We start from the raw sequence: 13,993 nt of genomic DNA, 5'->3' as shown, positions 1-13,993 counted from the left end.
TGTAAGCAAACTTGTTGTTAGTTGTGAAATCGTGTCCGACCCATCGTGACCCCATGGGCAACATTCCTCCAGGCTCTTGAGAGTAAGCAAACTAAACATGTGCAATAAACGTAACCCTTAACTACTTCCTTCCTTCTAAAAATCTCAGAACTTCCAGCTATCCCAAAGGTGCTTTTTTCAAGAGGCAGCTGGACTTCCTTGTTTTTCTTTGAAGACATTTCACTTCTCATCCAAGAAGCTTCTTCAGCTCTGACAAGATAGTGGGGAATGGAAGGATTTATATTCCTTGCAGACAGCTGGTCATTTGCATTCTTTTGAGAGCCACCTGGAGGTTTATTTGTGTCCTCAGGTCACCTGAGTAGCGCAAATGGGGGTGGAGCCTTCTTGGACTGCTTAAAGGACTGTGTTGTGGAACTGTGCTTTCTGCAGGATGTTTTCTGCCCTGTGTCCCTTCAGTGTTTTGAATACAGGGCACAGGCTGTTGGGGATGAGTCTGTGTCGTCTGCATCTCAAACTGAAGGGCAAATGGTTCCTAAACTTTTCAGCTACTTTTCCTTTAAGGTAAAGGTTCCCCCTCACACATATGCGCTAGTCGTTCCCGACTCTAGGGAGTGATCTCATGTTCGTTACAAAGCCGAAGAGGCAGCACTGTCCGAAGACGTCTCCGTGGTCATGTGGCCGGCATGACTAAACATCCAAGGGGCACGGAATGCTGTTACCTTCCCACCAAAATGGTCCCTACTTTTCTACTTGCATTTTGCATGCTTTCCTTTTTTATTAAAAGAGTTTTGTACAAACAAATTTTCCCCCTTTTCACCCCCCCCTCCACACAATATAAATGCATGCTTTCCAACTGCTAGGTTGGCAGAAGCTGGGACAAGTAACGGGGGCTCACTCCGTTAGGGATTAGAACCGCCGACCTTTCTGATCGACAAGCTCAACGTCTTAGCCACTGATCCATCGCATCACTTTTGCTTTAGAAAACTGGAAATCCACCGTTTAGCTTCGACGACCAATCAGGGGCTGGATAGCCTAACTCTCAAATGATTTTTTTTCCTGCGAGGGGATCGCGATTGTCCACCGAGGAATCTTCCAGCTTCCTTTATGAATTGCTTTATTATTTTAGTTTCCTGCTACATAAGTTCTCACAATATATATCCACAACATTTTTTCCCGCCAAGAGATAGGGTAAAACCAAAACCATCACTCCCACTCCGATGATGACTCGAGTTAAGCGCAGAGGCGGCTTACCCGACCCTGATCCACAGCCCGCGCGCTCTCGCCGTTGGGCGGGGGAGAGTAGCCACGCCCCCGCCGCGCTCTAAAAGGCCCGGTGATTCCGGTAGTGACGTAAGAGAGGAAGCGGATCTCGGAGCAAGAGAGGCGGCACCCCACCCGCACAGAAAGTCGTGGGAGCGGCAGCAGCAGCGCCATGGTGGATTACAGCGTCTGGGATCACATCGAGGTGTCCGACGATGAAGACGAGACTCACCCCAATATCGACACCCCCAGTCTTTTCCGATGGCGGCACCAAGTAAGGGAACGGAGCCTTGTCGTGGGGTTGGGCAATAGGGAAACACTGGAGAAGATCCTGAAAGAGGTCTGGGCGGTTGGAGGGTCTTCTGAAGGGTTGGGTGGTCGCGGGGGGGGGGGATTTCGCTGCCTCCTCCCAGACGACGCGCTATGGGATGCGGGGCCTTCCTCTCGGCCTCCCATTACCTTTGGGGTAAGCCCAGACGCGAGGAGGGCTGGGGGGAGGAGCGCCACGATGAAGCCGAGCGCTGCTCCCCAGTCTCCGCCTGTGAAATTGGCTCTTTGACTGCTTAGCCGAGCAAGGCCTTCCGTTGCCTTCCAGAGGCGCCGCCCCTGCTTCGCCGCTACTGGCGTGCCGGGAGCTCTTTTTTAGAGCAGCTCCTACGGAGGGAGCTTTCTCCACTTTCCTTTCAGCGCCCGCCTTTCCTTGGCACAAGCTCCCACCCCCAAATCATACGTAGCCTTTAACTTTCGTTTCAAAAGGGCTCAAGGGCCGAGTGGACCAAATACTGTTCCACTTTTAACCCCTCTTAAATTTCCCGCGTTCCCTAAAAATTCTGTCAATTTGTTGGAAGCCGCCTAGAGTAGCTTCCTTCCCCCTCCCCGGCGAGATACATTTAACAAATAAACAAAATTTTAGATTTTCTGTGAGGAGGATTGTCGCCAATCCCTGGGCATCTCCTTTGTTATATTACCTTTATTAGTTCCATCAGTGGCTTGCTATCGTTTCCAGTATATAAAGCACTAAATAATCATACTTATGTTGCCCAATATTCTGCATTATGACCTTTTTGCAGTGGTTGTTAGATGAATGCTATAGCTGCTGCAGTTGTGAAGCGAACAAATGCTTTGCTATGGCGCAGTTCTGGCAATAGCCAGAAGTAAAATGAAGTCACGTGACCGTAGGACATTGCAAATGGCCATAAATGCAACCATTTGCCAAGACCCCAAAGTGTAATCATGTGACCATGGGGAGAGGTGAGGGTCAGAACTCCAAGTTGTAAGTACCCCCAAGGCATGTCTGTTGGAACTTTGAATGGTTGGTAAGTGACCAGTTTATATGTCAAGGACTATCTGTATATGCACTGGGCTTGTTTGAGTTACCCCTTTCAGTCTATTCTGAAAATGTAGAATAGGATTCCTATTTTTCCTTATGAGAGGGACTGCATAGTACTTAGAAATCAAGCTCAATGTTCAGCAAGTGGTATGTAGTGGTACTTGGTACTCTATTGCTTTGAATCTCATCGAACTTGGTACTCAATCTATTTTGATATGAATATTTTGTTCCGGTATTCATTTGTTGGTGCTCAACACACAAGCTTTGTCGGTTGCCTTGTAACTCACTACATTATTCTTTATAGAAAAATGTATTTCATATTTATTCTTGGTACTAATTGCAGCTCCTACAATAATCAAGGTAACACTGTATTTTCACACAAAACAAAAAAACCCTTCTAAAAGGTAGGCTGAAAAATTTTAAACAGCAAGAGTAAACATTTTTCAGATCAACAATGGTCTCTAAAATGCTTATATCTAGCATACATAGCATAAACTATTCATAGTCTATGAGCTAAGAAGAGATATAATCTATTCTGATCTTGTATGTAGGCTGTGGCTTAGCCTAAATGGTATTAGGGCATGGAAGCTAAGAACCTATATTAAAAATCTTGCAAGAATGAACTCTGTAAAAGTAAGCAATTCTGCAAGGCTAAATCATAAAAAATTATGATAGAAAGATGTTGCTTTTCGCATAGCAAATACTTGATTTCCTTTATCAGAATGATTCCAACTTCCTGCTGTTGAATTTAGTTTGAGTAATAATTTATAATTTGTTTCTCCTATACCCAGGAATAATAGTTCTCTTATCTTGCAGATAGGCAGTGATAACAGATCGTTTAGAAGTAACTGTAATCTTGAACTATGTCCGAGCTTGATTTGACTCCTTTTAATAGAGGGGATCTGTTAAAACTCATGTAAGTCAGGGGTGTCAAACTCAAGGCCCGGGGGCCAGATTTGGCCTGCGGGGCCACCCTGAAAACAGTAAAGGATTGGCCCGCAGTGCCTCTGCTACAGTGGTGGGTTTCACCACTGGGAAGCGGCTTGCAAAGAGGCAGCGGCTGGCCGCAGGCAGCTGAAAACTACTGGAGATTGCCAATAAAGCCACTGCCGTCGCCACCATGTTCTTCGTGCACACACATCCCATTGCCTTGCGCGTCACGTGCAGTCGCTTTTTTGGTGACCTCCAATAGTTTTCTGCAGCCAGTTGCCTGTTTGGTACCAGGCTGTACAAATGGTTGGCCAATGCGTGTGTGTGCAGGTCCACTTGCATGAACAGCAGGCTGGCGCACACATGCACAGCTTGACTTGCAGAAGCAATGGGCTGATGCATATGTGCACATGCTAGCCCACCATTTGCATGGGCCAGTTCTCCTCCCCTCTCGCCGTGCCACCAAGCTGTGAATGCTGTCTAAAATTCATATGTGGAGTTGTGAAAGACTGATCACTAGTTACAGGAAATATTTGGTTTTAGTTATTAAAGATTAATGTATGTAAGCAGTTACTCAATCTAAGAGGGTTATTCTGTGTGTGTGCTCGTGAGTACGCACAAGTGTGTGTGTGTCACATGGTGTTCCCATTTGTCTTCATATTGTGCTACTATTTATGGACTGGTACATCTATTGTACTTCCATTATACTCACGATATGAATTTCAAAGTAAAGAATATTTTGATGTTAGCAAGATGTATTTAAACAACTTGTTTTCTAGGCCCGAGTTGAACGGATGGAACAGTTCCACAAGGAGAAAGAGGAACTGGACAAAGGATCCCGGGATTGCAAACGCAAATTATCTGAGTGCCAGAAGAAAATAAAAGAACTTGCGTTGACTAATGTAGAGAGTAGCAAAAGTGAGCTGCAGAAGTTGCAGGCTGAGGCACAGCAACTCAAGAAAGAAGAAAAGAGCTGGGACAATAAAGTAGAAGAATTCAGGAAGAAGGAAAAGAACATGCCATGGAATGTTGACACTCTTAGCAAAGATGGCTTCAGTAAGGTGGGTCTTCTTGGTTAGATTCTTTTTTTTTTGCCTTGCTTCTGAACCTTAAAATGGAACTGAGAGGACGGTGTGGCTGTCTTGCAAGCAAAGCTATCCATGGGTAATTTCAAAAGTGTACAATTAAAGCAACAATGGTGTTATTTTATGGAAAATGAATGTAGCCATTTTATTTAAAAAGTTCTCCAGCAAAAGATATATATCAAGTGGAAGGATTTTGAAAACAAAGTTTGCTGAAATTCTTTGGGATTAGTGGGCTGAAGTTCATTTTTTTTCTGCTTACAAATTCATTTGTTTTCAACAAACAGTCTGTTGTAATTAGATGGAAACGAAAATGAACTGTAGAACGAATAGCTGAAGAAGCCTCAATAGGTTTTCCAAAGGAAAGTTGGCTCTAAATCAAACAAATCAATAACATGGATTATGGCCGGGAATGTTCATATTACATGGAAACAATTTGATCAGGGGAGCAATAGGCTAATAAGGTTAGCCATTTGCTAAATACTTTATAGCAGGGATGTCAGACTCGATTTAATAGTGGGCTGCATCAGAGTTGTGTTTGACTTCAAGGGGCCGGGGTGGGTGTGGCCAGCATGATGTCACTCGTGTTGGGGGATACCTGTGGTGGCCTGAGTGCTCTGCCAGTGAAAATGGGTTCTCGAGCTCCATTTTCAGTTGCAATGGCCTCTACGCGAGTGCCATTTTCACTGGCAGAGGCACCTCAGGCTGGTCCTTTGCTGTTTCTAAGGTGCTCCCGCAGGCCTGATCTAAGCACTCTGCGGGCCACATCTGGCCCCCAGGCCTTGAGTGTGACACCCCTACTTTATAGGATTGATTTAACTTCCTTGAGAAAACTGGTTTAATTGCCCCTAAAAGGTTTGAACTGTTTCAGCTCTTCATTCTTTTGCTAGTGCATTACTATTTGCCTTAGATTGTTTTGAAAGTAATTTAATATTATTGAATCACTGTGTGGGTTTGACAACAGTGAGGGAATGTTAGTGTGCAGGAATGGGAAATGCCAGGAGGTCATACATTGTTGACTTTCATGGCTGATATTTAAGTCTTGAGCACTACGGCTCAAGGGAACAGACATTGATACTGAAGTGGAACAATAGCTAAAGGATCATATTCTTCCCAGTTAGACAGTTGTGTCATTAACATGACTTCCTTTATTATTGTAGAGTGTCTTCAATGTCAAGGCTGAACAAGATGAGGAATCTGAAGAACAAAAAGAGAAGAAGCACAAAACATTTGTAGAAAAATATGAGAAACAAATCAAGCACTTCGGTAAATCCAAAATTAGCTTTTCCAAAAAATATATTTGGATTGTGGTCTATAGCAATGTTTATATATATCAGCAAAAAAACCTGTAGGAGAAAAATGCAGTAGTTATTCTTTTACTAGATTGCAATCTTTTTTTGAAGTTTTTTTAAATGAACACAAACAGATAAAAATAAAAAAATACAAAACCATCTTCCATTACAAATTGTAGAAAGTGTGACGGTTGGTTACAAAAGCTTCTGTGCGTCCCTTCCACAGTCATCACCTACAATTCATATTGAATCACATATTTTTAAATCAAGTATGCAGTATCCTACACCAACATCCTACAATAAAATTGCATCTTTATAACATGTTCTAAATAAAAAAATGATTATGTTTAATTTCTAAACTTCCTTTCATAGTCTCCATTTGCAATTTACATAGAATTTCCTCTGAACAAACCAATACATATATATGCATTATCATTATCAATCATTTATTTAACTATAACTATTATCACTTCATTTTATACATAATACTCTAAATTTAACTAAATTTTACTTAATTTTTATTATCAGCTTTCATTACATCAACCTGTGTCTTTCCAGTAATAGTGCAGTCTTACGTGTTTTGCCATTTGTAGCATTAGCATTCTGATTAATTTCTTGGTAAGTCTTACATAGACTTCTCTTCACAAGTTATTGTTCATTTCATTTCTTATGTAAACTCGAAACCCTCCATTTGCTTCTTCAATCAGCTTATCTTTAGTTATCACTGATGCTTCTGATAAAGTTTCTCTCCTTACTTCCATCATTTTTTCTCTCTTTTCTTCTTCTGTACTGTGAAGTCTGGGATAGAGTTCCAGTTCATCTATCTCCCCTTTCCATATTACACTCTTTTTATTTCCAGCCAGGCTCAGTTTACTATCAATATCAACAGTTTTCTTGTTTCTTTGATTATTTTTCCCTTCAATTTTTAAAACTCTGTCCTCTACTTTTTCCATTTGATAAACATCCTCAATTTTTCCATCAAGAAATGAAAAAAAAACTTCTTAAATGGAGAAAAAAACCATCCAGTCCAACATTGTAAAAATAAAGGAAAAAATTCTTAATCCATTGGTGTATAAAAAGAAATAAAAAGTAGTAGAAGAAAAACTAATCCATTCATTTTAAAAAATATTTGCAAAAGTTCCATTCATGAAAAAAGATTAAAAAAAACAAGGATAACACACTGTCTAACGTAGCTTAATTTTGCCGCTTACTTTCTTCTGTTTTCAAATTTAATTTAACTTTGATTTTTGGGGGTAATCTCTTGTCTGATAATAAAATTTCCTCACCATACGGCACACTTTCTCTTTCCGCTTTCCTCCTGTTCTGGAGCTGTCCCAATTTCAGCAGCTTCAGTGGCTGCACTTCTATCGCCAGCAAGAAGAGGTTCTCCTGGATCAATCAAAAACTTTGTGATGTCCCAGAAATCAGCAGGACGTACTCTTCCCTGTCACCGTCTTTGTGGGATGGTTTAGGTCCAAAAGGACGGTCCAGCGATAAAAATATCAACTGCGATCCTGGAGCTCCAAGATCGCATGTCATATCGTCGCGACACTAGCTCCCCCTATTCACTGGATTGCAATCTTGTCTTAAGAGCATTTGGAACTTATGTAATCAATTGAACTTGGTCGGGGGGAAAAAAGCAATACACATTTTTTGGGGAAAATATACATTTTGCAGGAAAAGGTTTTGCAAATTAGACAACCTAACATGTTCAGATTGCATTGAACAATTGAAGGGAATAAACTGAAACATATATTGAAGGGAATAAACTGAAACATATATTCCAGTCAGGGAGATGACATCTACCATTAAAAGCAAAATACAATCAATACAATAACCACTGTAGGATTTGGTTGTATATGATATAGGCTTATGGATCATGCCAAGATTAAAAGAGAATTCTCTTATTCTTAGGAAAAAAGTTACTGAAGCTCATGACGTTGGAATTCTAAAACCTATGCCAGAGACTTTTGCCTCCATCAGTCCACAGTCAGGCACATAGTGTAAAAATGAGAAAATATAATACTGTTGCTTATTTACTGGGACATATGAGCCACTCAAATCCACTCAGCAACACTTTGAGCAGCTTACATTCCCTTCTACAGTATAATAAAATTAAATACTATAAAATAACAAAAATGCTTGCTCTTTAAATGGTGTTATTGTTTCTTTGATTGTTTATGTTTATATGGTATTCGTTCCTGCCTATTTAGTTGCTGATAAATAGATATGTAAATGTACTTAGGGCTGTGTACTAAGTGCACTGTTCCCCACCTAGCTCAGAGAATACCAAGAACCGTATAAGCTACATATATTCTCCATTATTGCATGTCACATTTTGGTATAAACTCTGGCTGGGAAAATAATTCTCTTTATAGGATGTGGAAAGAATTTGATTTGACATTGCTATTTTTTTGTTCTAAAGGAATGTTGCGGCACTGGGATGATAGTCAGAAATACCTATCTGATAATCCACATCTTGTTTGTGAAGAGACAGCCAATTATTTAGTCATCTGGTGTATTGATCTGGAAGTAGAAGAGGTGAGTGTGAAGCCTATGGAACTTGTCCAGGAATTTTGGATGATAATGATTGGCTTTGTCTATCAAACTTGACAAACGGATCTGGATCACTGAAGTGTATGAAAGGCAATACGTTCTTCTAATGCCAGAGGATTCTTTCTGGGTACCAAATAATGTTTATGTAGTGGCTACAGAACTCTATGAAATTACTTTGTTATATGAATCAATAGCTTTTATGACTTACTGTTTCAAAATAAATTAGGAAGAAACACTGAAAATCTTGGTAACTGCAAGCCAGCATTTAACAACCTTGCTCTAATCTGTTCTTTAACTTGTAATAGCACACTTAATATTATTTGGATAACAATAATCGCCAGCATTCCTTTTTCTTGAATCTGTGTCTATTTACAGTTACCTAATAAATGACTAATGCACAGTACATTAAACATCTGATTCTGCTTCAAAAGATTAGCTTCCCTTGGCAATAGCATTGTTTCAGTTTTCAGTTTGGGTCTGGTAGTATAGTAGTTGAGCCTTGCTGAGTCACTTGTTGCTACCTGGCAGCCAGATTACATGCCCAGAAGAAAATGTTTGCTTCACAGATGTTTTCATTGATTTGTTGAAGTTACAAACTGACATATGAAAATAGTCTGGGGCTAGAAGGAAACATAACCAAGAAGACAAAATGCCATGAGTTGGATAATCAAAAATTTTGGATTGGCTGATGTCCTTTGCCTGGAGTCTAAAAGGAGAGAGATTTGAAACTATTTTGTTGTAGCTACTTAATAATGTTTTTTCTCTAAAGGGAATGGAATCCAGTGCTATCTTCTAGTGTGGGTAACACAATTTCCATTCCTACACACAGAGTTCAAATTTACTTTAGAAGGTTGGATCTTTTGGAGCAGATTTTAGGTGGTGATAATGCAGGAGATTGCAGTTGCATTGTAAGAATGGATTTTACCTGAGTTCTTAGAGCAATGAATAAGAAGAGAAAACACTAAAAATTCAAAACCATGAACGTTTCAGGGAGAATTAACTCTATTGAAAAACAGAATAGAGTTAAAATGTGTTCACCAACAGCATAAGAGTGAAGATAAGGCCAGTATTGATTGCTTTGAAATGTTATCAGATTATCAGTTGCCCAACTGCAACTGGTGTGCCAGTAGTTTTATATATAAATAAAATAAGACGAGAAACACAGATCTTTCCTTTTTCTGAAGTCAATTCTTTGATACCCGGACATCCTTCTAAAAATCATAGAGTGCCACCCACAACTATTTTTGATGTTCTAGGTATCTTATAAGATGTACAAGTATAACTCACTTGGAAAAAATACATAAATGTACATTTGTTCTGAATCATTACAGCTGAAATACATCTTTGTTATTTTTCTCAGAAACATGCCCTGATGCAACAGGTAGCCCATCAGACCATAGTGATGCAGTTCATTCTAGAGCTGTCTAAGAGCCTGAAGGTTGACCCTAGAGCTTGTTTCAGACAATTTTTTGCTAAAATCAAGGTGAGTTTTATGAAGGTGAGAGAAAGCGTACTGTCACAAATGCAAAGGGAATAAAGAAAAACCAAGCATCCTTTCTTTCATAGCAAAATCTCGCTCACAGGAAGTCTTTTGAGTATGGAAGTCCAAAAGTCATTGTTCGATATGTGCAGCCTTGTTGAAATGAATCACCTATTCTTTTTCTAATCTCCATTCAGACTGCTGACCAGCAGTATATGGAAGGTTTTAATGATGAACTAGAATCCTTCAAGGTCCGAGTGCAGGAGCGGGCTAAGGCACGCATTGAAAGAGCTATGAAAGAATATGAAGAAGAAGAGCGGCAGAAACGGCTGGGGCCAGGGGGCCTTGATCCAGTAGATGTGTATGAATCTCTCCCACAAGTAAGTAATGCAAGGAAGGTAGTGCCTCTTTCAGAATTACATTATCCTTTTGTTTCACCATGTGTTCATATCTGCATGTTTGAGTAACTAACAAAACATTTAGAACAAATTGCTTTATCTTTTGCTTTCTGCCTTCATTAGCTGCTGTGATGTGAAATAAAAATATGATTTGTGTTGCAGTTGCAAAACAGTGGTTTTCATTTCCTCATGTATCTGGGGCAACGTTAGTTCCATGTCATTGTTAAAATTGGGTGCTTTTTTTTTTTGAGCACTCTTCATCATTTCAAAATGAAACTAAAATAGCGATTACAAGTGCACACAATATAATAAAAGCAAAAATAGTACAGAAATAGATATAAAGCAATAACATGAAGATAAGTATCCTGGGAGAATGAAAATATGTTTGTCTGATACATGAGGCTAATAAAAAAGCCCTCCCAGCTCAATGGGAGGAACTTTCCACTGAATAGGCCCATTCTCCCTTACTGTACTCCACCATAAAAGGGGCACCTGAAACAGGATTTCTAGGGACAAATTTAGAATATTAGTAAAAGTATAAAAGAAAAAAGTATTTTTAGATACTATTGTCTCATAAAGAGAGGAATTTAGTATATCATCTTGACTTATGATTGGAAATGTTTTCCCCTCAAAAGCAGTACACGCCACATGTGTAAACAGTTCCACATCATTTAAAATATTCAGCCAAAACCCATAAAAATAATCAAATCCTACATATTGCCTGTAATGTCCAAAGGCTAATTTATCCCCAAAATATTCAGGATTAGTAGTAACAACTGTTTGGGAGCTATGCAGCACATGTGGTTTCTTTTTTTCTCCCACCTACTTGGCAGAGGGAACAAAGCTGGCTTATTTTAAAGGAGTAGAAAGGAGGAAAAAATGATATTGTGTGTTTTCCTGAAATAATTTTCTATTTGGCTCAATTTGCAGGGGTGCATGCTAAAATTAAGGCCAGAAATTGTCTACTGGAAAAAATAGGAGTAATCTAAAGGTCCGTATAGACCAGGGATTCAAATTCAAGGCTCGGGGGCTGGATCTGGCCTGCAGGGTGCTTAGATCTGGCCTGGGGGCTGCCCTAGAAACAGCAAAGAATTGGCCTGCGGTAATGGAACTCACAAGGCACTCCCGAAGTCCATTTTCACTGGCAGAGTGCTTGGGCCACCACACGCACCCCCGACACGAGTGACATTGAGCTGGCCACACCCCCACATCAAACACAACCCTCATATAGCCTTCAATGAAATCGAGTTTGTGACCTCTGATATAGATGTAATAGTAGCTACATATAAATCAAAGAATGGCTTCCGAAAGTGAATACACTGACTTACAAGAAAAAAAATGATATCTTTGTACATTTTTTGAACAGATTAGAATTTATGATACGTATTTATCATTATAAATTTATAGTAATTTAAAGTGAATTCTGTATTAACACAAGAAGATCATCCTAATTTATTTACTTTTTTTTGGCAAGCCAGTTCTAAAGAGCCATTGACTAATAATTATTCTAGTGATGTTTTGTATTTGGAACATTTACATTATTATGTAAACATTTTATGTTTCTCCTTTTCCATGTAAGGTTATGGAAAATTCATGCTGAATCTAAATTTGATTTTGGAATCAAAGGACTAGATGACCCTTATGTTTTGCTCTTTTGAATATAATTTTCCCAGTTACAGAAGTAATATAATATTACTACATATGTGTCACAGCAACTCCCAAGTTTTTGATTAAGAAGTCTTTTCTAGCTTTCATATCTGGAGTTATTTTTAACTAACTGAGCTCTTCCTCTTTCTCATATTTTTAAAGGGACTTTTCTTCTATAAAACATTAGATGCAAATGTTTTATACTTCAGAGAAAACAGCTTTATTGTCTTGAATTTTTAATAGAATGATGAAAATGTTAAGAATCTATTGTGTGTTTATGTAGATTCATTCTTTTGCTTGCTACTGTTTCCTTTTTTTGGCCAGGAACTTCAGAAATGTTTTGATGTGAAAGATGTGCAGATGCTTCAGGATTCTATCAGCAAAATGGATCCTACTGTGAGTATCCTTGGAACTGCTTTAAGAATTAGGTTCCAGATTTCCTCCATGCTGCAATTTCCAGATAACTTCCAAGAAGTATTAGATATTTGCATATCTATGTGCACTCTCCTGTTGCTTGAAGATGATTAGGCACAATGTAATCATCATTATATAACTCTCCTGGTGCCTTGTAAATTTGAAAATTCTTGATTATCTTCACTCTTCTCAATTTATGATATGTATTTCTGCAAATTAAATGATGTAATGCAAACAGTAGTTTTTATTCTTGGTTAAGCTTTCTTTGGCAGAGGGCAACCTCAGTTCAGGTATTCTTCCACTTGGACAGATGGGATATTGACTGTGGCTCCGGGTTTTTGTTCATCAGTACACAATTTATTGATTTAGAATTTTCCATAGCTCTATGTTGAGACCAAGTATTTTTCTCAACTTTAGATTCTACAGTAATTTTTGGAAGTAAAAGGAGCCCCCTATGAGTTAGAGTTGTGAAGATATCTAATGTGCAATATATAGCCATTCAGCAGTATATATTTTGTATCTTTTACAGGAAGCAAAATACCACATGCAGCGATGCATTGATTCTGGCCTGTGGGTACCAAATGCTCAATCAGCAGAAGGAGCGGAAAAGGGTGACAAGTTGGAAGGCGCCTATGAGGAAGTTAAGAAGGGGAGCTCTGAGGAAGAAAAAGGAAATCCCTAAAGCCTTGGCCATGTGTCTGTAAAGCAGATCGCCCCATTATCTTCTGCCCATCCTTTCACATCAGTCTGTTCAATGATGATGTACTCTACACTTTATGAAATTGTATGAGCTGCTTCTTGACTGGCTCGCTTGCTCACCCTGTGAACACAGTTCCCAACTTGTACAGCTTTGTTATCTTATTGGAAGCCAGGATTTCAGGGGAGTCCCCGTACCATAATGCAGGTTCAGAGTGGCTTGGCATAGCAGTTCCACCTTCTCTCTGTTGCTGTGATGACACAAGTCAGTGTCCTAGTTACAAATGTGCTATTAATATCTATCTTTTTGTTTGACAAGCAGTGAAAGCTATTGAGCAAATAAAAAGGTTGAAATAGCTGAGATTGATATGGTGGTGAGTGGCTATTGTATTTATCTGACATGGATTCAAATTATTCACCTGGTTTAGTTCCAATTCAAGTTGTTTGAAAAGACTGTGAATGGGAGTGGTGTGTAACATTCAAGATATAATCCTTAGCATCTGAGGTTTACTTGACATCTTTGGAAAATACGTCTTCTTGAAAACATGTAAATATAGCCAAACTTTGGATGGACTCTCCTGGGTTGAATGGGGGCAACGAACAACCAATCAAGGCAATGTCTTGGATACGTTTTGAGCTATAACCACTGTGGGGCATATCTTTGATGTTTGGCTTTTCCTTGAAATGATCTAGCAGACTAACTACTAAACAAATTCCTGCTGCCTTCCTTCACCCGCAAGGATCCTGGCTTTCATTCATTATGTACTTTAGACCAGGGGTCCACAACGTGTGGACCACGGCCCACTACCAGTCTATGGTCTATTCATAACCAGGTCACGTGAATGGCCAGGTGGTGCGTGCGCAGTCAAAACTTGCATGAGCATCACTGGCACTTGGCCCCACTCGCG

At 39.5% G+C, this 13,993-nt stretch overlaps 1 protein-coding gene across 1 annotated transcript; it reads left to right on the top strand.

Moving 5' to 3' along the window:
• The first annotated feature begins 1,343 nt into the window (after positions 1-1,343).
• Positions 1,344-13,448, top strand: CDC37 (cell division cycle 37, HSP90 cochaperone). Its single transcript, XM_081937138.1, has 8 exons — positions 1,344-1,534; positions 4,300-4,581; positions 5,763-5,868; positions 8,320-8,435; positions 9,811-9,933; positions 10,128-10,310; positions 12,300-12,371; positions 12,919-13,448. Exons 1-8 carry the CDS (start codon positions 1,433-1,435, stop codon positions 13,069-13,071), a joined length of 1,137 nt encoding a protein of 378 aa, XP_081793264.1. The 5' UTR covers positions 1,344-1,432; the 3' UTR covers positions 13,072-13,448.
• The last annotated feature ends 545 nt before the right edge of the window (positions 13,449-13,993 follow it).

The sequence above is a fragment of the Natrix helvetica genome, assembly GCF_964273705.1.
Source record: "Natrix helvetica genome assembly, chromosome: 1".
Lineage (NCBI taxonomy): Eukaryota > Metazoa > Chordata > Lepidosauria > Squamata > Natricidae > Natrix > Natrix helvetica.
Note: the sequence above shows the minus strand (reverse complement) of the source record. Positions and strands in the feature narration are given on the sequence as shown.

What these genes read in the sequence shown, in the direction of transcription:
- CDC37 (XM_081937138.1), top strand. Translation starts at nt 1,433, where the DNA reads ATGGTGGATTACAGCGTCTGGGATCACATCGAGGTGTCCGACGATGAA. An exon ending in GCAAAGATGGCTTCAGTAAG is followed by an intron (nt 4,582 to 5,762) that starts GTGGGTCTTCTT and finishes TTATTATTGTAG; the next exon opens with AGTGTCTTCAATGTCAAGGC. An exon ending in TTGATCTGGAAGTAGAAGAG is followed by an intron (nt 8,436 to 9,810) that starts GTGAGTGTGAAG and finishes TATTTTTCTCAG; the next exon opens with AAACATGCCCTGATGCAACA.